This window comes from Anthonomus grandis, chromosome 8 (genome assembly GCF_022605725.1).
Source record: "Anthonomus grandis grandis chromosome 8, icAntGran1.3, whole genome shotgun sequence".
Classification (NCBI taxonomy): domain Eukaryota; kingdom Metazoa; phylum Arthropoda; class Insecta; order Coleoptera; family Curculionidae; genus Anthonomus; species Anthonomus grandis.
This window is the reverse complement of record NC_065553.1, coordinates 8,844,673-8,869,164: the sequence shown is the minus strand read 5'-3', so window position 1 is coordinate 8,869,164 and position 24,492 is coordinate 8,844,673. Positions and strand designations below refer to the sequence as shown.

The 24,492-nt window shown below is 27.0% G+C and overlaps 1 protein-coding gene across 3 annotated transcripts in view; it reads left to right on the top strand.

Moving 5' to 3' along the window:
- The window catches only part of LOC126740012 (glutamate receptor ionotropic, kainate 2), a 246,078-nt gene extending 221,861 nt beyond the window's left edge, over positions 1-24,217 (top strand). The window contains exons 12-21 of one of the 3 annotated variants that reach the window (XM_050445866.1): positions 1,572-1,676; positions 8,085-8,342; positions 10,932-11,223; positions 11,281-11,450; positions 14,544-14,741; positions 14,793-14,973; positions 15,033-15,242; positions 20,353-20,500; positions 20,575-20,680; positions 24,081-24,217. In XM_050445866.1, coding sequence (XP_050301823.1) covers positions 1,572-1,676; positions 8,085-8,342; positions 10,932-11,223; positions 11,281-11,450; positions 14,544-14,741; positions 14,793-14,973; positions 15,033-15,242; positions 20,353-20,500; positions 20,575-20,680; positions 24,081-24,146 — 1,734 coding nt within the window. In that variant the 3' untranslated portion in view covers positions 24,147-24,217. Of the gene's footprint in view, positions 1-1,571; positions 1,677-8,084; positions 8,343-10,931; positions 11,224-11,280; positions 11,451-14,543; positions 14,742-14,792; positions 14,974-15,032; positions 15,243-20,352; positions 20,501-20,574; positions 20,681-24,080 lie in introns of those variants that run through there. The other 2 variants (XM_050445867.1, XR_007661767.1) reach the window with 2 other exon arrangements.
- The last annotated feature ends 275 nt before the right edge of the window (positions 24,218-24,492 follow it).

The following is a 24,492-nucleotide window of genomic DNA, read 5'->3' as shown; positions in this document are numbered from 1 at the left end:
GATTTTAATAATCTACTTAAAAGCTTAATGGTATAATAATAATTAGAAAAAAACAATCCACTGAAACAAATAATTTAAAACGCCTAATTCTGACACAATGCTTATTTATATTTTATAATCTGGTTATTAAGGCTTCATGCCCAATTATGTTATGCATTATTTAAAATTATATTTTAATGTTCATATATATCTAAATAGTCTAACGGAATCGCTTGATTATACAAAATAATTAGATAAAAACATTTTTTTTCATTTAAATTAATTTAATTTTTAATATTTTTTCATTTTATTTAAGGCAAAATAATGAAAAACTCTAAATTTTTAAAATTTACTACAAGTAACTTCCTTTCAGTTGTTTCATTAAAAAATATATATGTGTTTTTATACTATTCTTACATTCTGACTATATAAAACTGTTTCCTTGATCATTATGTATATCTATATAATGCCGTTTTAATTATTTATATTTTGTTCTGGGTATTTAGGCTTCGTACTTAATTATGTTATGCATTAAATATATAAATTCTAGTATGAAATTGAAAGAGACAAAAAAGATATAAAATATCTTAATCTGTTATACTTATAATTTTTACAGAATTTAATAAAATGATCTATATACTTTAAGTAATTTAATTAAAAAAACAAATTAAAAATTCCTAATAATTTAATTTTCTCTACTTTAATGAAATAATATTTTGAGTTAGTTATCTGTATTGTTTGGTATTACATCATCCTTAGATAAATATCTTTTAGCTTCCTTATATTGCTCTCGACTTTAAAAAGTTGTTTTAAAAATTAAAGAATTAAATTAAAAATAACATATAATTTTAGGTTTGTAATAAGTTTATTTCTTTAACTTTTAGTGTTCGATTGACTTTATTTGGAAAAATTAAAGAAATACAAAAAAGATAAGTTTTATTTTTATTATTAGATATTTTATTCAATTTTTTTTTACCTTGATACTAATAATATATTTTATCCAAACCGTTGGTTAAAGGATCTGTTATTCAATAAACTACTTTTTCTTTCTTTCAGTAAAAAAAAGTAAGATAGGATACTCAATAGACAAAATCAGCTTAGAGGTCGAAAGATAAAATCTTACCCTGGATATCTAAAAAAATCTATAATGCCTTAAGTGAGTTATTGTATTTACGAAATATTGGGCCTTAAGAAATCGTTAAAAACTTTAAGCGTTGTTTGAATAATAGGTATATTCTCATACTCTCCCATATTCTCAATCAACGCTTTAAGTCTATATTTCCCTCAAATACGTCAATAAATCTATTTTTATTGTTTTTAATAATCAAGCATATAAAACATTCTTTTCTAAATTAACATTTATGTAAATAGAGACGTAAAATCCAACAAAACAAAAAAGGTATTTAAAGATTGTAATTAATTATTTTTAGTATTTTTATTAACTTTATATTAGCACCGCTTTTCAACTCAACTATGCACAAATTAATCTTAAAATGTCAACCATTTAAAGCGGCATTTAAAGTTGAATATTAAAATATTTCCAAGAAAGATTTTTAAGTTGTTTGGTATTTAATTTAAAATTAAAATTTTAGAGAGCTGACCTAGCGGTTGCATCGATGACAATAAACTACGCTAGGGAAAGTGTCATTGATTTTACTAAGCCATTTATGAATCTAGGAATTGGAATATTATTTAAGGTAAGCAGTGACTAATAAATTTTTATTTTATAATTAATTATTTAGTAATATTATTATTGTGAACTGCATCTAAATAATATACTATACATTTTCAACTAGGTAAGTTGGCAGTTTTTTCAAACTATATTATTTAATAATATTAAGCTTAATTTTTCTTTTTTAATTTAATCTAATATATTAAGACTTTTATACTGTACTAAAAAAAGTTTTTTAACTCAAACTATCGAATGATTTAACCATGTAATGTATTTACCTGAATTAGTAGTATAGTCTATTGACTTATGTGAGATAAAATTTGTGAAACTTTTATTTTTAAATAATATTGTTTAGGCTTTATTTATTATTGGCATATCACATGCATTTATTTCAAATCACAGTGCATCTGTTCATGAATAAATATTTAAATTAACTTTTTAATTAAACCAAATATCCGAATTTAGTTAATTTGACTCAATTTTCAGAAAAAAATAACTTAACCATAGGTTTTACACATTTATCTATTTCACATGTAATGGATCGATGCAGTAAAAAAAAATAATAAACTTTTAGAAGATATTGAGTTTTAGAATTTATTCTAAATTAACTTTAGCAAAATACCCTTGCAATATTAAATTAACATTAATGTACAATTATTTAATACTCTTTACGAAGCCAAAATAAATACTACATGATACTTCTACAACATGTGATCAGGCCAGTGTCCAATAAAGAGACAAGAACTTCCTTTCTTCAAAAATATCATATTTACAGATTTGTTAATGATATACTCTACTTTGTCCTAAAATACTATAATATCCTTTTGCTAAGTATAGAACATCTATCAACTACATCTAAAGAACTTAGTGTTTCCCAGTGATTCCTTTCGAAATCGATTAATTTTTATCTTTTTCGAAATTTTCAGTCCAGATTCTGTTCTAGCTCTTAATTACTATATTAAGGCTAACACAGTTTTTATCTTTTTGCTCATTTACTTGCTTTACTAAACCTTAGGTTTATGTAAACGTAGATATATAATTACTTTGCGTCATTTTGATATTTTAGTAAAAAATATATTACAAATTTAACTATGAAAAAGGAAATAAAATACAGGATCCTAGATATCCTAAACAATTGGTTTACTTCTATTCAAGGATATATTTTATAGTCATTTCTAGGTTGATAGATTTATATATTAAGGTATAATTAATTTTGTAAAATAAGACTATTTGAATTTTAGATTCACATATTAATTAGTAAAACATTTATAATATATAACTTTCAAGCAAATTTAAATTAAATTTCGTTTAAAAGGAAAATAAAAAATGTCATTTAATAAAGATTAAATGAACCTAAATATTTTGAACCTAACCTTGTATGCTTTAGAAATTACTAAATTCTTAACAGATTTTTCAATATTATTTTCCAAACTTTCAACAAATAAAGAAAAATTCTTTAGGTAAACCCTTAAAAAAACCACTATGGTGTTTGCATTCACTTTTGTGTCTCTTTACAAAATATGGAAATACCGCACTTTTTTATCTGGAAACACATTTTCTCGCTCAAAAAAATATAATAATGTTTTATTCAAAAAGAATTGCTTTTATATAAATCTCGCCTTTTTCCAAGGCATTTATCATATTCGTCGTTCAACAAAACAATGATTTTTAGAATTGGACTAAGAGGTAAAGACTTTTAAAAAAAATTTTAGACTTGGTCAGTGTGAAGTAGGTGCATCATCTGGAAATATAATTGGTGATTCATAGTCTGAATGGGTAATTATGGATAACGAATCAGGTGGCGATTTATAAGTGTACAGGATCGCTCTTTTCTTATATGCCTATATTTAAACGTAAATATTAGGGACTTATCTATAAGTTGTAGAAGATGGTGCGAATACCATTGCACTTAGGTCTGAGTCTAGTCTAGTCTGACAGACTAGTCAAGTCTGATTTTGAATATTTTGGACTCAAATTCATGTGTTCTTCATTTTGATTGCAGCTATAAGCTCACAAATTAAAAATCGATTTCGATTTCGTGGTTTTAGGAATAGGTAATTTTTTGACTACGATTATCTTGTCTGGGTTAGGTTTGACTCTGGACTTCTTGTGTCACTGTGTGACATAAACACTACTAATTCACCTCTAAAAATTTGACTTTTATCTGACTGGATTTTAAAATTTGAATATCTTCTTCTTTCAAAAACGTTTGTTTAATTTTCAATATCATTATTAATATAAACTTAGCATTTTTCACTTTGACAGGTACTTGAAGTGATTCAAATTAAGCGAAGAGAACCTCAGATTACTGGAATAGCTGAAATAAGTTTATAAGTATGTAGAATACACTTACAGGCAGTCAAAGTAACTTAGATTCCTTAAATGGGCTCTCAGATTATCTTTGAGTGTCTGTAATAATTAGAAATATTGTAGCCAGTCAAAGTGACTTAAATGCCTGGAATAGACCTTCAAATTACTTTCAAGTATCTGTAATAAGTTTATGAGTACTTAGATGACTCTTACATGCAGTCATCGTGGTTCAAATTCATCGAATAAATCCTCAGATTAACATCAAGTGCCTGAAATAAATTAATGAGTAGCTAAAAGACACTTACAGGCAGTTAAAGTTGCTGAGAGGCACTTCTCAATAGTTTATCTATCAGACTATTTAAAATTTAAAAGTTTTGAATCTTATTTGCATCGTAAAAAATATTGATGATAGATTTGCAAACAGCGAGATATCTATTAAGCTCAGATGGCTTTCCATCAAATAATGGTACGTTATTTAAATATTCTAGCCGAATTGTGCCATCCTAGAATTAAAACAAATAATTTTTTTCTAAATTTAGATGTTTTATAATTAATCATAATTTCTTTAACATAACTGAAAATTTCTTTTATTCTATCTTATCTAGTTTTAAATTTTCTATTCTTATTAATAAATCAAAATAGAACTTAATTTTAACACTTCTCCATTTAAAGTAAATTTGAGCAAGCTGAAGGTTCAATATTCAGTTTATTCAAAGAATTACTTAGTTCATCAATCGACATTGAAGAAATAATAATTTTAATACAAATATGCACTTACATTAATAGAACAAAAGCCTTTGTCTATGAGTACAATACGTTACTTTTTTTTAAAAGCCAACTGCCTTATATATAAATAAAAGTTATAATATGAAACAAATACTAACCTAAGCCAAAGATAACAATATGCTGGAACAATAATATTAACTTTACAAAGAGGTATATAACTCAGGCCTCTAATTGCGTCTCTTATTTTCACTTAATTTACTATAAGTTAAACTCAAAGAATGGGCTGTAATCCATCGTAATAATACAAAAAAGGGATAACCATACACTGATATATAAACTTTTTAAAATCTAACTTACAAACTAAATTAAAAAAAAAATAAATCAACAAATTAAGAGAGGTAACAAATAGTCTAGTAGTTAACATTATAGTTTAGCTTTATGGTAAATATTGTTCCCGTGGGAGAAAAGAGGCAAATTAAAAAAAAACACAGCTCCCCATAGAACGGGTTTCAATTTTTCCCAAAGTTATTTATTGCGATACCTGCTTCGTTAATTTGCGGGCTCTGTATTTCTGACCGGATATACGTCGGAAATGAATGGCTGCCAAGTCACACCAGGCAATTTTCATCGCTGGTATGTTCGTAAATCCTTGGTGGCACCTCTTTCGTTATAACTCTATGTTTTTTTTTGTAAATATAGAATAATAAATGACCTTAAAATTAAAAGAATTTTTAACTACTAAATATTAAAGGTGCTAAGTTTTTAATTCTCGTTTATCCCTGCGGGATGATATTTATTATAACCTCGCCAAATAATAACGGGCAAGGGTTATTAGATTGTTGCGAGTGGAGCGCGTCGCAATGTCGTTGAATTTATTGCTTTTTTGGTTTAAATTAAATATTCCCCTGTTGCGGATTAATTCGCGTTGTATTTTAGATAAGTTATGAACAGGTTAAACGACGTTATGGATCTCGTTAATTGAAAGACTTTAGGTTATATTTTATAAATCACGAGGCTTAAATTTTTTTGTGAAAGAAATACTAAGATAAGCCTAATATGAAATATGTATGTTTTTTTTTTCTAATAAAACATAATAAATTGTAAAATGTCAAATCTATATAATAACAATTATACTAAGAATAGAGATTCTCACGAGTTAAACCTATCTATAGATAAATAATTTAATAAGGTATATATATCCTATTTGAATATTCTTAGTTTTTGTGATGTTTAATAATTAGGTTTACATTGAAATATATTCAAATGAAACACATTTAATCACTCAAATTATAATAAATTAAAGTAAAGTATAATAACCTTTTTCTCGATAGCTAACTTGCTTACACTATCATAATAAATTAACCTAATTACAGCTAGTGGTAATAACCATACATACTTACATTAAGTAATTATTTCCTTTATAATTTTCCAAAGAAATAGTAAGCTATGGCATCATTTCTATTATTAATTTTTAAAGTTCTTTAACCTATTATATAATACTACACTACACTAAAAACTCCTAATGCTAGAAATTTTTTTTTTTACTATTTTCTTACTGATCATTCAGCAGTCATAAAAGTGATACTAGAACCTAAAAAATTAACAATTGTACCTACTTTATAGATATGAAAATCAACACAGATACATTATTCTTATAAAGCAAATAGATTTGTGCATAATTTTTTTAAAGTTGATTATTAAATGTCCTTCGAGTTTGACCACTCACAATATTTTGAGGCTATTGTTTGCGTAGTAGTCAGTTTTGAGCTTTCGAGGTCCTGGATTAATAATTTCTTAAAATTGTTGTGTTCCTTACAAACATCAACAAAATTCCAACTTTCATCTTTAAATATTATTGAATATTACTGATATTTTTCTCGTTAGAGTGCCTGGAAGAAATAAAATAATTTATCTTTTAATCGCAACTGAATCTCTTAATTTCTAGTGACTAATGTATTGTGATATTAATTTCTGCGATACTCCAATAGCTCTTTTTGATAAAATTACTAAAATTCATACACATTCATTCAATTATTTTCATTTAATGCATAATCAAAATGGACATGATGCAGTTATGCTTAAAATATTCTCGCATATCGCTTTTCAAATAAATAAATAGTTGGAAAGATTGACATTATAACATTTAAAATTTCTTAGGTTAGTTTCAAAATATTTTTTTTATTCGGTATATTTACTTAACAAGAACTTGAATTCCAAAGTTATTTATTTAAATTAAAAATAAAACTTCTGGCTACCATTAGAAGTATCTCTGAAAGTACTTTTGGGTATATTAATAAGTGTAATGAAAAAAACTTATTCTTTAATTAAAAAAATCGTTACAACTATCTGAATGGTGTTTTTTAAGTAGAAATCAAATAGTTCCATTACATGTCTTCGTACCCCAACAATTGTTTTCAAAAAGGTTTAATCCTTATAAATAATAATTTATTTTATTTTCCTGATAAAATGTTATTAAACCAAAACAAAATTTTAACGTAAATGATTTTATTTCTTTCTAAAACCGAACCATTTATTTAAAACCACAAAAAACCTTTACACAATTTTCCAATTATTTAAATTTGCAACGACTAATGCGGATTTCCATTTCACTTAAGATTTAAAGGTAATAAATGCTAACATAAGATGCTATTGGTATGTCTTCATCAGAAAAGGAAAATCTTTTTAATAAAATTATATGTGTACTAATAAATTTCTAGCTTAAATTTAAAATCAGGTTTGTATGTCGGTATATGTTTGTATACGTATATTTTCGATGATTTTAACTGTATTGATGTAGCAAACGTGTTTTAAATTTTTAAGGTTTATAGGTCATAAATAGTTATTAAAACAAAACCCTACGATACCATTTTTTTGATACAGATGCATTTATTATCGTTTTATTTATATTAAATATTAAACCTTAATCTAGCGCCTTTTTTCAGCTCAATAGTGAATATATAACGACTTAGCTTTATCTCTTTATTATTATAGTCTACTTTGATAGTATTTAATAGACTATTATGATAGTCTTTAATGCTAGTACTAAAAAATTAAATAAATATGCCTTTAAAATATAAAAAGGAAATTAAGGCGCTTATTAACCAGATGTTTTCTTTCTAAAAAATGAAGTTATCTTATATAATATTAGTAATAAAATTAATGAAAATATTAAGGTGTTCTAATTAAAATAAGATATTTCCTTGTTGCGGATTAATTTCCACTTTGTAATGAAATAAGGAGAGTTTAAGGTATGTTAGAGGCGCATGAATTTTTTTATAAATTTCAATTAGCGATCTTTTATGGGCTTTAGTTTCTGCATAAAATAAAAGTTGGTGTTAAAATCACTTAATTTATTTTTATATTTTATAACAATATTTTTTTTGGACCTATTTTTCAGGTTCCCACAAGCCAACCTACCCGATTATTCAGTTTCATGAACCCCCTGGCAGTAGAAATCTGGATTTACGTATTAGCCGCGTATCTGTTAGTTTCTTTTACCCTGTTCGTAATGGCACGATTTTCACCGTACGAATGGAATAACCCGCACCCATGTCACCAGGACTCCGATATAGTGGAAAACCAGTTTTCGGTGTCGAACAGTTTTTGGTTTATCACTGGCACGTTTTTGAGACAGGGCTCTGGATTAAATCCAAAGGTTTGCTTTCGACCCAATTTTATATAGAAATTTCCATATAAAGTGCATGATGCAAATGGGTAAACAGAGTTAGATGCATGTTAATTTAGTAGGTTTACTAAAGACAAAACGTTGGTATAACAAGAAAGTTAACTAATAAAAGTTTGCAAATAGCTAAAATTTTGTTGTTAATTTACTTATAAGTTATAGACCCAATTACTTTTGATATCTTACGATTTCATCTTTTAAGCTATTTCTTCTGTGAAATATTTTTGGATACTTAATAGGATCATTTTATTATTTAAATAGAAATAAATTATCCTTTATTCCATAATAACTTCAATTCGTTAGTGTTTTATAGTTAATAGTTTTAAATGTTTACTATTAAATAACTTTACTACTATATCCTAATATTTTTTAATTCCGGTGGTACTGGCGACACATGAGAGATTCTTAAATTAAAAACATAATAAATGCTATTAAATAACGCCTAATATAGTATAATTTAATTCCAATTTAGTCTTGTAAAAATATTAGGGTGAGTGGAAAATTTAAAATAAACTAAGGGTAGAGGTAAATTCTATTTTTCCTAATAATTTTTGTAATTTTTACTCCAATTAATTAACTAAAAAAAGCATAACTTAAATAAACACGGTTATTAGTTTATTCCAAATTAAAAGACTTTAATGCCGATAGAGATCGAAAATTAAGGATTTTTTGAAGTCTTGGCTTAGAATTTCGTTTCTTTTAATATTTACCTAAAAGAAATACAACTTGACAAAATTTTAAGCAAAATCATTTAAAACTTTTACATTTTTATTCCAATGTCAGTACAAATAACATAATGTTATGCAATAACAACATTATAAATTCAGATAACTAATATTTTTTAATGGTCTCTGTATAATGAGCATTATTTTAATAGCAACAAATGCACAGTATTTATGTATATAAGGAATCGAACTTTAATCAGTTACATGTATACTAAGCAAAATAATATTTTGCATGGATTATCTAGGAGTCTATAGAAGATGTTGTGTATAGAGCATGTAGGATTTATGGATATATTGTGCGAAATTCCAAAGATTTAAAGCTTATACATTGTATAAAACAACTCTATTTAGGATTCGTAAAGAATAGCCTGGAATATATAAATAATATTTGTACCTTCTCACTATGAATGCTATAAATATCTCCTTAAAAGGGTACAAACTAGGATAGTGCAGTATAATTATTACCACTTAACAGATATTTGCGATTTTAAAACGCCATCGTCCTTAATCTGTGAGAGTTATGAACTATATTCATTGAATAAACATAGGAAGATTGGGCATATTAATGACCCTTCAAGCAAATTACTATTTAATTTAATACGTTTTTTTAGTGACCTACTCAATTGTTTTTCGTTTTCAAGTTTAATTGCATATTGATCCAAATAAAGCTCTGAGCCTTAAAATTTTTCATTTCTTTGTTTATTTTTTTCCTTTTATAGTTTTGACTTATAATAAGCCTTCTTTAGGATGACAATAATAAATTACCCTAATTCCTTGCAAAGCTTGAAAGAAAACAATGTTGTCTCAATGAAAGATGTCCATTAAGTGTCTTTTTTTGGAGAACATCTACCATCCCTAGTATTAGTATATATGCACCTTAATTAAATACATACTATTTTTACAGCTACTATTCATGCTTACTATTTAATTTGTACAGATTATAATACACCTTATACCCCCTTACGTTTCACTTTTCTGATATGGTAAATAACCGCCGTCAACTGGGATCACCTTTATATAATATCTTGATAAAATACGCAAAATAAGGCAAATATAATTATTGTTAATTATATATAACTCTCACCGCATTTTTATTTTATATTTTTAATTATTATTATTTTATCATTGTCTTTTTTTCTTTTGATTTTTTATATTTGATATCTTACGTCTTCTTTCTATTTTATTCGACTTTTACAATATTATGTTTTTCCATATCGTCTAAGAGGATACAAATCTTAGTTTAAAGTTTAGGCAATACCCTTTTCTCTACCACTGAGTCCTATTCTAATTGTCTATGAGCTTTTGTGTAGAAAGTTTAGTTAGGTTTAATACAATAGTTACATACTAAGAATTAGTCGGTAGAACTATTAAAAAATATAATAATAATAGCATAACTTAAATGGACACGGGTATTAGTTTAATCCAAATCAAGAGACTCAGCTATAAATGATTGATATAGAAAGTTAAGGATTTTTTAGAAGTAGCGGCTTAGGATATTGTCTTTAAGGGCGTTTTTAATATTTGCTTTAAAATGATCTTAGATTTAATAATAAATTTCTATCAAAGAAGTAATTTTAATGTGAGTGAATACTTATTTTTTCCTTTTTTAGTAGTAATTATTAGTAATAGAATTTATTTAATATGACAAGTTAAATAGCTCTAAACAAAACATACTACCAAATCATCAAAATACTTCATTTACCTACCACCACGAACCTATTAATTTAGCAACTGATAATACTTATTTTAAGTTTATCAAATTGTGTTTGTTTACATCTTGGATTTTATTTCGTATGTTCACTTCAGTTAAATAACAAAACCTATTTTTTATTCCAAGGTTTACAAAAGAGTCCCATCAAATCTCTTTTCATTTCTAACTCCCTTGGCAATCGAAATATGGATTTTCATGGTAGCAGCGTATATTCTTGTATCCTTAACTATATGGATAGTAGCCCGTTTTTCACCAATGGAATGGAAAGAAATGGAATTATGCGATGACTGTCTACTAAAAAAATATAAAGATTTACATCAAAAAGAACATTGTGAACATACACTTATGCTAACTGCTAGCGGTAGTGATTTATCTTCCGGAATAGGTAGTGACAGAGATGAAGATGAAACTGAAACAGGTTGTTACTGTACTAAATATGTCTAAAATTACTTTGAATACAACTTTTATATTCAAGAGGATGATTTGGATTTAAAGTATCAAGAAACCAGGACGTTCCTTCCCGATGACCACTACCATGAGGAAATATCTACACTTGACGTATTGGAAAATGGATTTACTATAGGAAATAGTTTTTGGTTTGCTATTGGAAGTCTAATGCAGCAAGGTTCTGATTTAAATCCCAAGGTAGACAAGTAGATCATGCTAGAAATAAAAAAATTGTAGATAAATGGAGCTAGAGAAACATCTAGCAAACAGACTTGTACCTTAGTATTATGCTATTAAAGATTTTACACAAAACATGGTCCATAAAGCATAATAAATTAATTCGTAAGCAAAAGCAGATGTCACGATCTTTAATTACAACTACCGCTCGGAAGTGCTGTGGATTATGGGCTGTTTAACTGAAATTAATTAAATGCAGTTGAGTTATTGAAAATAATTTTCCATTAATTAAGATGTATTCATAATAGTAAAAATATGTAGATAAAGCATTATGGAGGATATATGGAGAAAATTTTAAATTATTTAATAATAGTAATATTTAATTAGGAAATATAACATATGCATAATAATTAGGAAATTAAGTTATATGATTACGATTATCATTTCGGGCTCTACGCTGTCTATTTTTAATATTATTTGGCTTTATTAACACTTAAATGAAAATTAGGAATACAAATACCTTTATTCATATTTTTGTAAATAGTAATTAAAGTTTAGCTAATGATTATTATATCATTAATAATTTAGATATAAAGATAACATGATGTGGTTATTTAAAATTAAGTAAGGAGTGAAATTGCTCAGTTGTGATTTAAACAAATGAAAATTTAATTTTTACCTTGAAAGTTATAAAGTAATATTGGGAGTTATTGAATTACACCTTTTCACTTTAGTTAAAATATAATATGTCTTAATGTTTCTAACTTTGAAAGAAAAATAACATAGATATAGAATAATGAAAGGCTATAGGAAAAATTAACTTAAGCTGACTGTATGACTTTAAAATTAAAAATACTTAGATGAGTTAATTTAAATGATAAAATATCTTTTATTCTACAAACCATCAATATCTAAACCAGGGATCAATTATATTTGAGTGAATTATCTTTTAATTTTATTCTTTTTTATAATTAGTTCTTATTCATATATACTCAAAATTACATAAACATTTTTACTTAAAACCTAAATAAAATAATTCGATTCCTATTGGCAACTGAATAACTTGATTTCTAGTAGCTAAAATGATATAGTTATTGATTTCTGAGATACTCCAATGCTCTTTCTAGCATTTATGATCAATTATCAAAATTTATACACTAAAGATGAAAATATTGATATTTTTCTCACTACTGCGCCTGGAAGAAATGAAATAATTCGTCTGTTAATAGCAATTGAATATTTTGATTTCTAGGGGCTAAATTTGATAAATATTGATTTTTGGGATACCACAATGGCTCGTTTTGCAAAATTACTAAAATTTATAAACTAAAAATTTAGATATTAATATTTTTCTCACTGGAGTGCCTGGAAAAAATAAAATAATCTGTCTCTTAATGGCAACTGAATATCTTAATTTTTAGTGGCTAAAATGATGTAGTTATTAATTTCTGCGATACTCCAAGGGCCGTTCCAACACTTTTTTAAATATTTTTCTTTAATGCATAACCAAAATGGATGCGATCCACGTTTTCTTAAAATATTATTACATGTCGCCTTTTAACATTTGGAAAAATTTACATTATAAAATTTCACATTTTCCATGTAGGTTTCAAAATATTTTTTTAAACATTCAGTAAATTTCTTTAACATATTATATTACTATTACTTATGTTATTCTTGTAACTGATAGAAATTGATTTTTTTTAGGTTTTTACATTTATCTCATATAGCTTTGAAGCATTGGACGGTAATATTTAGAAATTTTAGATAGTCATGGTTATCTAAAATTTCTAGTACCCCTGGTTATTTGTTATATCATTAATAATTAATATTCATTTATATTTAGTTAAACTAATTTATCATTTTTTTATTTCCATAACAAGGAACTTTACCTAACTCGGATTCCAAAACTATTTATATATACTAAAAACAAAACATTAATATTTATATCTGGACGAAAAATATAATAGACATGGAATAAACAAGGACTATGTGAAAAAGTAACTTAAGCTAACAGCATACCTTTAAATTTAAAAATATGTAAATAAAATAAAATATCTTTTAGCCTATAAACAATCAATATAGGGTATCAGGGATCAATACATTAATTTTTAATTTAATTCTTTTTTTTATAGTTAGTTTTTTTTCATATAAACTCAAAATCTAATATAAATTTGTACAATTTAAATAAATTTTGCTTGCTTTGTATATTAACTTCTAATAAATATTTTGTTTGGAATTTTAATTAAACCTTTTAAATAGGCAATATTGTATATCAGAAAATTATTATGTTAACTTATTACCCTTAATATTTTAGCTCATTGTATAACTTAAACTTTATAAAATACATATTTGTTTTTTTGCTTAAGATTTTATTCTTTCTATACTCGTTTGTTGTTTTATACAAGGTGAAACAAAAAATTTAATGGAGGTAGGAAAGTATAAAAAGTTTTACTGTGCATAATGCTAAAAGTAATCAGATACAGTGTAATAAATTATTAAATAACCTGAAAGCAAATAGAAACAATATTAAAAAAGTCAAGTCTTAAAATAAAAAATAATTGAACTAGCAAGTAAATAGCATACAGCATCTTTTTTTCTTGCCTTTTTCAATATTCTCGTTCTTTATAATGAGTAGACAACTTTATTTTATTTAAATTTTTATTATATCTTTTCTTTATAATTTAGTGCGAATAAACTTATAATAATTACTTTAATATTATCGCTTAATTAAAGCAAATAAACATTTGGATCAAAATGAACATGAAACAAGAACTGTTTCTCCTTTTCCTAATTAAATGTTATTTAGCAAATGTATTTATACCTGAAAGTAATAACACAAAGCAATATCGCTGAGTATAAAGCAATTACGCCAGAGAAATTACCAACGTTTTGTTTAAAATTTGCTTTAAAATGATATAGCATTGCTATCTCGGTTTTATAATGAACAACCGAGCGCAACATCATTAATTTTTCGCTAGTGTAGACATACATTGTTTGTAAAAATCGGTTTTTTTGTATGTAGCTAGCACTATTAGCAAAAACTGCTTATTTTGCAAATGAATAAATATATACAAAATAATCATTACTCATATAAATTAGCGTCTTTTTTAGGCTACTTCAACGAGAATTGTAGGTGGTATATGGTGGTTTTTTACGTTAATAATTATATCTTCATATACAGCCAATTTGGCAGCATTTTTAACAGTAGAAAGGATGATAACTCCTATCGAAAATGCTCAAGATTTGGCTGATCAGACTGAAATATCTTATGGAACATTGGAAGGTGGAAGCACCATGACGTTTTTCAGAGTACGTAAAAAAAAGTTAATTACTTAAATATTTTTTTATTTATTTTTATAGGATTCAAAAATAGGCATTTATCAAAAAATGTGGCGTTTCATGGAAAATCGGAGGCCACCGGTTTTCGTAAAATCATACGAGGATGGAATAGCCAGAGTTTTACAGGGAAATTATGCCTTCCTAATGGAATCCACAATGTTAGACTATGCCGTGCAAAGAGATTGTAACCTCACACAAATTGGTATAATTTTTATTTGCCACTTAAAAAGTTCGTTATTTAAATATCTTAATTTATTTTAGGTGGTCTTCTGGATTCAAAAGGTTACGGCATAGCTACTCCAAAAGGGAGCCCCTGGAGGGATAAAATCTCATTGGCTATTTTAGAGTTACAGGAAAAGGGAGTTATTCAAATTTTATATGATAAATGGTGGAAGAATACTGGGGATGTTTGTACGAGGGACGATAAAAGTAAAGAATCTAAAGCTAATGCATTAGGAGTAGAAAATATAGGTAAATTAATTAAAGTCATAATTTGCAATTTTTTTTAAACATCCTTAATTTACTTTTAAATAATAATTTTAACTACGAAAAATCAGACAAGTTAATTTGAAATTATTGTAGTTATTTCCATATTTTAAATGGAAATAGTAATATATTTTGAGTGAAATGTTATCTGATAACTTACCCTGCTTGATTGAATTTTCAACTTTTTTAATTAGAGAAATAGGAATGAAATAAACTACTTAAAAATATATGATTTATTTTTTCGCAGAAAGTTTTTCATATAAATATTTAAAATTGAGTTAATAAGTTTAAAAATATTGGGGCGTAAAATAAGCCAGTGAGATCCGCATTCCGAGAATTTTACTAAAATGAAAATACCGACTTTAAATTAAGGGGGATGTATGCGTTTATATGTCATATATGTATGTACATTTATAGCTTGTTTTCGGATAATAATTTTAAATTTCTTGGTAAAAAATGTATGAAAAATTATTTCAATAATGGTATATTATTAAAATCATCTAAAAAAATATATTTAGGATTAAGGTTATGTGGATCAACTATTAACGCTTTACTTTGTTAAATATTTTTTTAATAATGTTTTTAGCCATATTTACTCTAAGCAAATCTTGGCTCTCAAAATAGTTTGTTTATTAACTTTCCTAAAACCTATGGGTTACTTCACAATTCGATACAAATATTCTTTACTCTGTTAAAAAGCTACTTCATACTCAACAAAATCTATGCTATAAACTACAAACTTAAGATGTTTCCAAAGGATTATAAAGTCGACAGGATTAAAATCGGGTGATCGAGAAGGACATTGAAAATGACTACTTTTGCCTATGCAGATATTTGGAATATTCTAATTCCGAAAGTCATTTACGATTCGTCTGAAATGTGGCAAAAGACCATATTTTTAAAAGTACATTCCTGCAATGATATGCATAAAATAGAAAAATTGGTAAAATCTAATTAATAAATTAATCTTTAAAATAGCAATCCGATAGTGTGGAACCGTTAAAACATCTAAAATTTGAGTTATGAATATGTCTACGAAAGATCAGTCCTTCTTGAAGGATGCCAGGAGGAAGATGGATCTTTAATAATTTTTATTATAAAAACGCCGAAATGTAACCTCATTGGAAAATCTAAAATAAAGTAAATTTGAATGTCGTCAGCAAATGCATGCATTTTGCTGACGACATATGTTAATAATCTTACAAGTAATATTTATTTGATCTAAGTATCTACAAATTATGATTGATGGTATCGAACTCCTAAAAAAATCTGATAATACCAGAATAATACTCATATTCTTATTTCAAACTCTAATTAGGTCATCTGTAATATTAGACAATGCGACAGAACTATTAAGATTTTTTCTAAAACTGTTTTGTGTGATAGGGATTTTATAGGGTTCAGTGAATACTATTCATATATTTGATTGTAAAGTATTTGCTCAAAAATCTTAGTAATTGCAGATAAAATACTCATTAGATGCAAATCGTTAAATGTGAATGGAGTGTTAATTTTTGGAGGCTGAATTATAAAGTATTTAGTAGCGAGGAATTCTGTTTCGTTTAGTATTCTTGTAAGTTTTTATCTTTAGTATCTATGAGCATCACTATATAAAAAACCACATACTACTGGGTATTTTATATGTATTTTTTTACATTATGTGCATTATTTACAAGTATATCCCCCTTACGGACGTCCCATAGCCGCAGATTGGATTGCCAGACAATATCCGACGTGTTCAGAATATAGGAGATATTCATCATTAGTTCTAAAATGAAATTACATAATATGAAAAGAAAATCAGAGATTAATCATTTAATCAACTAAAATTTTAATATACTAAATATAGTAAAACTGAGTGGTATCAGATTATATAAAAAACTTATTGCTTGACTGGGAGCTAAAATTAACAATCAATGTCAAAAAGATTTTTTATAGTATTATGAAAATGTAAATACGTTAATTATTCTTCTATTCTTTCTACTATTTTATTCGTATTTTGTAGTTTAAGTTGATTTGTACGATTTATTTAGAGTTCTGCTTACGTTAAGTTTAATATTTTCAACACTTGTGTCTAGTTCTTAAGTAGTTCATATTACATAAAATATACATCTTCACAAGTTTGCTTACAATAATGTATCTAGAATTAAAGAAAAAATTTTATTATGTAAGTAATACTAAATGATTTAACATTTTTTAGCATTTTTAACATTATAATTTTTTTCTTCTTCATTTATCTATTTTTTTAGTCTTTAATGGGAGTTAAACTTTTTGGATTTTTTTACCCTTCTTGTCAACATGGTATCTGCAACCTCTGTATCTATCTGTCTAATCTTACGATATCTCTGGTTGCGTATTCCTCTTATGTACTTATTTCTTTTTCCGTTGCAATGTGTATGCTTTTACTACGTCCAACAGGTTCTAATGTTGACTCCGGAATATTTAAGACTAATAACTTGCTTTTTAGATATTTTCTTAGTCAGTTGGCTATATCATAAATACTTACTGACTTTGAACTTTCCTCGGTAATAAGTGTTTAAAATTTTGAATATAGGCTTATAAGTTGCATTTTACACACGCTTATTTCAATTACACAAAATTATAATAAATTCTTATATAACTTATATAATCTACTGCGTTTCCAAAATAAATTAATAAACAATTTTTTTCACCATATGCATTATTTGATAATTAAATAAATAGTATTCTCATTGTTTGCCAGATAGAACACTTAATAATATTCTACTTCACCACTAAAAGTTGAAAACAGAATCAAACAATATTGAGCGTGGAATTCGATTGTGTCCAAGTGAGTTATCTTCTACGTGACTAAACTTTTGCGGGACGTTGCAATTCGATTGCTGAAAGGGATGTAACGAATATTTTTTACCAAAATACTGAAAAAGTTTTTTTAATACCACTTTTTTCTAAAGAAAAATTGCAAAATTATATTTTCTTAAAAAATGCAGCCAATTCATATACTCGAAAACCTATAAAAAGTGTTCCGAAATTCAGCCTTAAAAATAAAATATAACTCTTAGAGGTTTGTTACCTGTTGAATCCGCGTTACATCGAATGGCCTCTTGACAGCAATGTTTTCCTAACTTTTCAATACTTTGGTGAATTTTAAAATTATGGCCCGTAGCGAAATCGTTTAAAAAGTCTAACTTTATTGAAAGTTTGTCACCGGTTACGGTAGTGTGGGATCCTTAAATCACTTGGGGCTTCGTACTAGTGCTATAAACTTTTGCATGTTTTACCAATTTTAAAACTGTTTAGACTTTGTGTTTCTTTTTATGTTTTAAAAAGTTTTGAGCAGAGAAGAGCACTCCAAAATAAAATATATTTTCTAGGCAAAATAACATTACATAAATAATGGTAATACATTAAGTGACACCTATTAACCTAAGTAAATTACAAATTTTAAAAGAAAACTATGTCTTAAATGGTCCTATGAGTAAAGGATCTAATACTGATCATATACATTTAAGTTATGCATTTATAATGAATTTTAGTCAGGCATAAAGATACATTTGTAAAAGAACAAAATCAAATGATAAAACTGTGACTCAAATTCAAATTAGTTAAGGCAAAATAACATTACAGAATAATGGTAATACGGTAAATGACACCCAGATATAAGGGTATTTGTGTGTGTGTGTAACATCTAGTTATTAGATAATATCGCAATGTTTTCATCTATGCTTAAACGAAGTTATCACAATAGGTTAAGTTGTTATCTTACGATCATAGTAATTAAAAGAACACAAATAAAAGTACCCTGTGTTAAATGAAATGATTAAAAAGAAGAATTTGTAGCTTAAAATTTAGGTTTTAACATATTGAGCAACTAAGGCATTACCTTTTTTTATGGATTTAATTTGCTTTATTTAATTTGGCATCGGGTTATAAAATTTTGAACCGAAAGAGAATACTGTTTGCTGGCCTAGAGTTCGGTTTACTTTAGATATGAATATATTTTTATTTTAATTGTCCCTAGTTTGATGATGATAATTGATAAATGTTTGCTTATTGTAATGAAGTTAAAATTTCCCTAACAATTTAAACTTATGTATTATGCTCTAAGTTTTTTTTTAATTTATATGCTGATGAACCTTGACCTTACTTCTTGCTATACAACTCTGTCTTATTTATACCATTCATATAGATAAAACTGAATGTAGTTTACACTTGATAACGGTTGGAGATACTTACCAACCGAAACGTCGTGTTACATTAAATAAATAAGACAATGCAAGTTTCACAAGATGTTTTCACTGTACCATTGTCTACCATCTTCAAAAACAAACAGTTTATTAGTTTTGAATGAAACTTTTAAAAGGGAATACTACATTATTTTATTATTACGAACTATATTATTCCATTACGAACATCATTCTTTACGAGTCTGTGAGTAAAAAATCTAATACTAATCATAGACAATTAAGTTATGTATTTTTTTAACGAATTTTAGTCATGTATAATACATTTGTGAAATCAAACTAGTTAGGAAGTTCGTAGATTAAACATTATTAGTTATTTTTGATAAAGCTTTTATTCCTTTCTTCTTATTATTATTTATGACGTGGTGTAAGGTACTTAAATATAATTTAATTAACTACACTATTTTTCTAAATATTTTCTTAACAAATTTGCCTCTTTATGTTAATTTATAAAAAAGCAAATTAAATACAGAAATAATGATTTACTTTGCGCCCTAAATTTTCTTACATCAATAGTCAATATTTTGTAGCTAATGTCTTAATATGCTTAAATAGAAATTATTATGAGGACATACTATTTTATAAAAACCATATTTTCACTTAATATCCTAAAAAAAATTGTATGTTTGTTAAGGATTTTAATAAAAATGCCAAATAAAATTGTAAATATACAACATGGAACTTAAATTGACTAAATTATATTTTATTAAAATGCAACTTTATGTACTTCATAAAATGCAATTCACTGTTTTGCAGAGAATATTAATGTTACCCATTTGAAATTTGAAATATAATGGCTCCGATAAATTAACGAGTATATGCAAATATTTTTTTGATATTTGTTTTATTTAATTTTATTTTTGATTTATTAGGTGGTGTTTTTGTGGTTCTGCTCTGCGGCCTAGCCCTAGCCATTCTAGTAGCTATACTCGAGTTTTGCTGGAATAGCAAGAAAAATGCTCAGACCGACAGGCAATCATTATGTTCTGAAATGGCCGAAGAGCTACGATTTGCTATGAGGTAGTTACCATTTTTAAATTATCCTATTTATCTAAATATATGAAAAAATTATTTTGTATAATTTTTTATTATAGGTGTCACGGTTCAAGGCAAAGACCTGCTTTAAGAAGAAGTTGCACAAGGTGTAGTCCCGCTACAACCTATGTACCAGCAGCTTTAGATTTACCGCACCTCAATGGGGTAAGCTAAATATATTTTTTTTCTTAAAAAGAGGAATTTCTTTATTCTGGTTAATTATTTATTAAATTATTTAATAAATTATTAAATTAATAATAAATAAATAATAATAAAATAAATAAATTATTAAATTAATTAATCTTTTTGCATGAAAAATTTAATTAAAAACTCGAGAAAACTTATATATGAATATATTAGATTTGTAGGGTAACAGAAACAATAAAAATGCAGCGAGCGTAATACATTTTTCTGCAATACCCACTTATAAGCGCATTTGATTTAAATCCTATCATAAGGGAAATATGAAAATCCCCACCCGTCGGGCTTCAGTTTAAATTTATGGAGCTTAGAATAATTTATTTAGTCTCTTCAGGCTTCCTGAGTTTTTTATTGCTTCTGTCTATGTCCCTGACTCTTTTGTAAATAATTTAATATAAGAAGGGTTGCCTGGGATTTAAAAATCAGTACGTAAGGCGGGGGTGGCTTTAAATATTTAAAACGTGATTTTCTTGAGTGTATTGAAACTTGATAACACAGTCATTTTTGGGATTTTATTGACAAATGTTATGTGTACTCGTACGAATTTTTTTTTAAGGAAATGAATGTAAACCTATAATGTTTACATTATATATGCAGATTGTCTAAAAGACATATTAGCCTTAATATTTAAGCTTTGATAAAAATAAAATGGTTTTCCTTTAAAGGATATTATTTTTATTTAAATTATATATCTTTTTTTTTAATATTGGTACCACATATTACTTCCTAGGTATGCTAAAAGCATTTTAAAGTTTATTTAATTTAAAATTCTATAACTTTTTTTTCAGTACTTAAAAAAATATAATAACGGTTATGATATAACTTTTGACCTCTTAATTAGTAAAAAAAATAGGACAAGAAATATTTGAAAGGATAGAAAGTGTTGTGTGCCCCTAAAAAAGTACTAGACAACTAGTTAGAGAATTACCGATATTAGTTAGTGTAAGTTCCATTACACGAATGCTTCGCAGTGAATATTTTTATCTTTACCATATTTAGATATTGCATGAATTGCAGTAGCAAGATTATGAAAGATGACTTGCTTTTTATTAATGGACGAAATATGATGCATCAATCTGGATTTTTAAATGATACGTTGATGAGCAACTTTTCCTAATAATGGAAGCGTTAACAGGCCCAATTATCATTATTATGCTATCACTAGTCCTTTTTTATGCGGAAAAATAGTTGGTCTATTAGTGGTTAAGCAGGGATTATTGGGATATATGTCATTGGACCGCGTTTTTTTGAGGGACATGGATGGATTCATTTTTAAAAAGAATTGATGCTTGCGCACATGACTTAGGGGGTAATTTTAAAAATTGTTTGTAGTGTAGTTACAATTTTATTTTTAACTAAAGTTTAATGTTTTAATTCATGTTTGTTAGTATAAATTCATACATAGTTAATACACCATATTTTGTGTCCATTGATAAAAAGTAAGTTGTGTTTTATAAACTTGCGGCTATAATTCCTAAAATAGCTGAATATGGAAAGGATGAACATGGTCACTTCGAAGCATTCATGTAATGAAACTTCATTAATACCAACCAGTTTCTCTCATTTTATTTACTTCATTTATAGCTGTTATGTTTTTCATATGTAACCCTTATATTATATATTTCAACTTTAATGCGAAATATCTAAAAATGTATTTTTGCCGATAATCTAACAACAATGCAAACAAATTTTTCTATGGAATCCTAATAGAATTTTAACAAATACACAGTTATGCGCTTTTACTCGCATCATTTTTTAAAGAAAGTAATATATTTCCAAAAAAGCGAGTTAACACATTTCATAAAAGAAATAAATTAGGATATTCTATTTAAAAAATATAAAAATGTTGCGCATTTTATTCAAGTAAATTGGTAAATTTATATAAGTGATTCTGTAAATAAAAATTTCAGACTTTATCGAAAGGTAAAGCTGATACCGTAGACTAACTACAATAAATATTTCGTTTATTTAGACTGAATACAGCCGCTGCTATAAGAGTTGTAATGAATACCTTAAAACACTAAACATATTCTAAATATACGAATTATGTTGTAACACCATAATAAAATTTCAAAAATGTGGTTTTCATGTATAACTTTTGTTGTATCCAAAATCATAGACCCATAAAACTTAGGAGGATTTATTTGAAAAAACGACATATTTTTCCGTATTTTTTTCGTATATGTATAGTTATTTCCAGTTTGTAGATTGGTCAACTTTATACCAAGTCATCTAAGTTATGACTATATGAAAAAAAAAACAAAGAAATTTGATAAAATCAAAAAAAATTTAAATACCAGAAGAACTAACAACTTTTCGAAAAAATGTTATACGACTTTTTTGTTGCAAATGACTTGTTTAATCACTTCTTAAAATTTGGCGGTTTTTATAGTAGACACCTTGTATAATATTAAGCTACGTCCCCACCGAGTCGACACTGTCAATCAAGAGAATCTATGTGAGTCAGTATTGATTGATAAAAGATGCATCTGTCCACACCAGATTTAATAGAATTTTTATCGAACAGTCAGTATCAACATGTCTAACGAGGATGATGCCTTCGGCTTAGATTACCAATATGTCTCGCTTATGTACAAAAATTCGTTTTCAAACCTAAAAACATAGCTAGTTCCGAGGTATATGTACGTACCTCTGAATCCAACATCCATCTGGGCCTATTTCGGTCTTGTAAGAATTTTATACTTTCATACATATTCCCCGTTCCAGAGCCAGATTTCTAATTTTTTGCTCTACCACTTGCTTCTCAGCGTTAAATTCTTTAGCAATTTCGAAAAGGGCATCGTGCCTCAAGTTTCTGTTCTTATGGTTTTTAGTTTTAGAGTCCCATAGATTTCTTTTTAGTTTATATGCTCCATTAAAAGCTGTGACTTTATCTTGTTCCTATTCCATTGATCCAACCAAAACATACAGCGACGAGTTACTATGTCAACAGGATAAGACGTCTCTGAGTACTACAATTTCAGTTTGTCAAATGTTAACACGTAAATTCGATCGACTCCTCTTTGATGTTTACTACTTTGATTAATTTTGTCGATCGACACAATCGGTTGCCACGTACACACCAAGTCGAGAAGATGGCGTGGGCTCGGTAAGGACGTACCTCATTAGTAAAAAAAACGAAACAGGTATGCCGGTATATAACAGATATAGGATCAATTTCCGGACTTAAACTGTTTTAAATAACTTATTGCAAAACAAATGCAAAAACAAGTAAGCAAAGCTTTCCCGAGCAATTCGATCATTTAAATCAACAATATTTTCAGGTGTGATCTTATAAACTTTGTTTTTTTCAAATAAAGAAAAACAATTTAAATTAATAACAAAATATTATTTTATATTACAGGAAGGCGTAATTCTTCCCATGATGGACCTGAAAAAATCTCCTGTGACCTACGATGTAGACACTTAGCGACGACTCGCCTCGGGCGGATACTCAACTTTCGCCTGCGCACCTAATTCGATACGAGACTGTTGTGGAGGTCCCTCCACCTCCCAAAAATCTGCAACGTTAAATTATCACACGAGCCAGTCCAGACCTGACGTTAGTATCGATACGATGAAGTGCGCGTCGATTCGTCGGTTCGTATCTGTAGGCGGCGTTAACTATCGCTCCGATCCGACTGACGACACTTATCGCCAATCCGATTACGTGCAACAATGTGACGTGGTGGTGACACGTGATGCAGGCGGTAGGATTTTAGTATCAGGGACGGACGTGCCCGATAAAATACTGTGGAAATTCGATGATATTATAA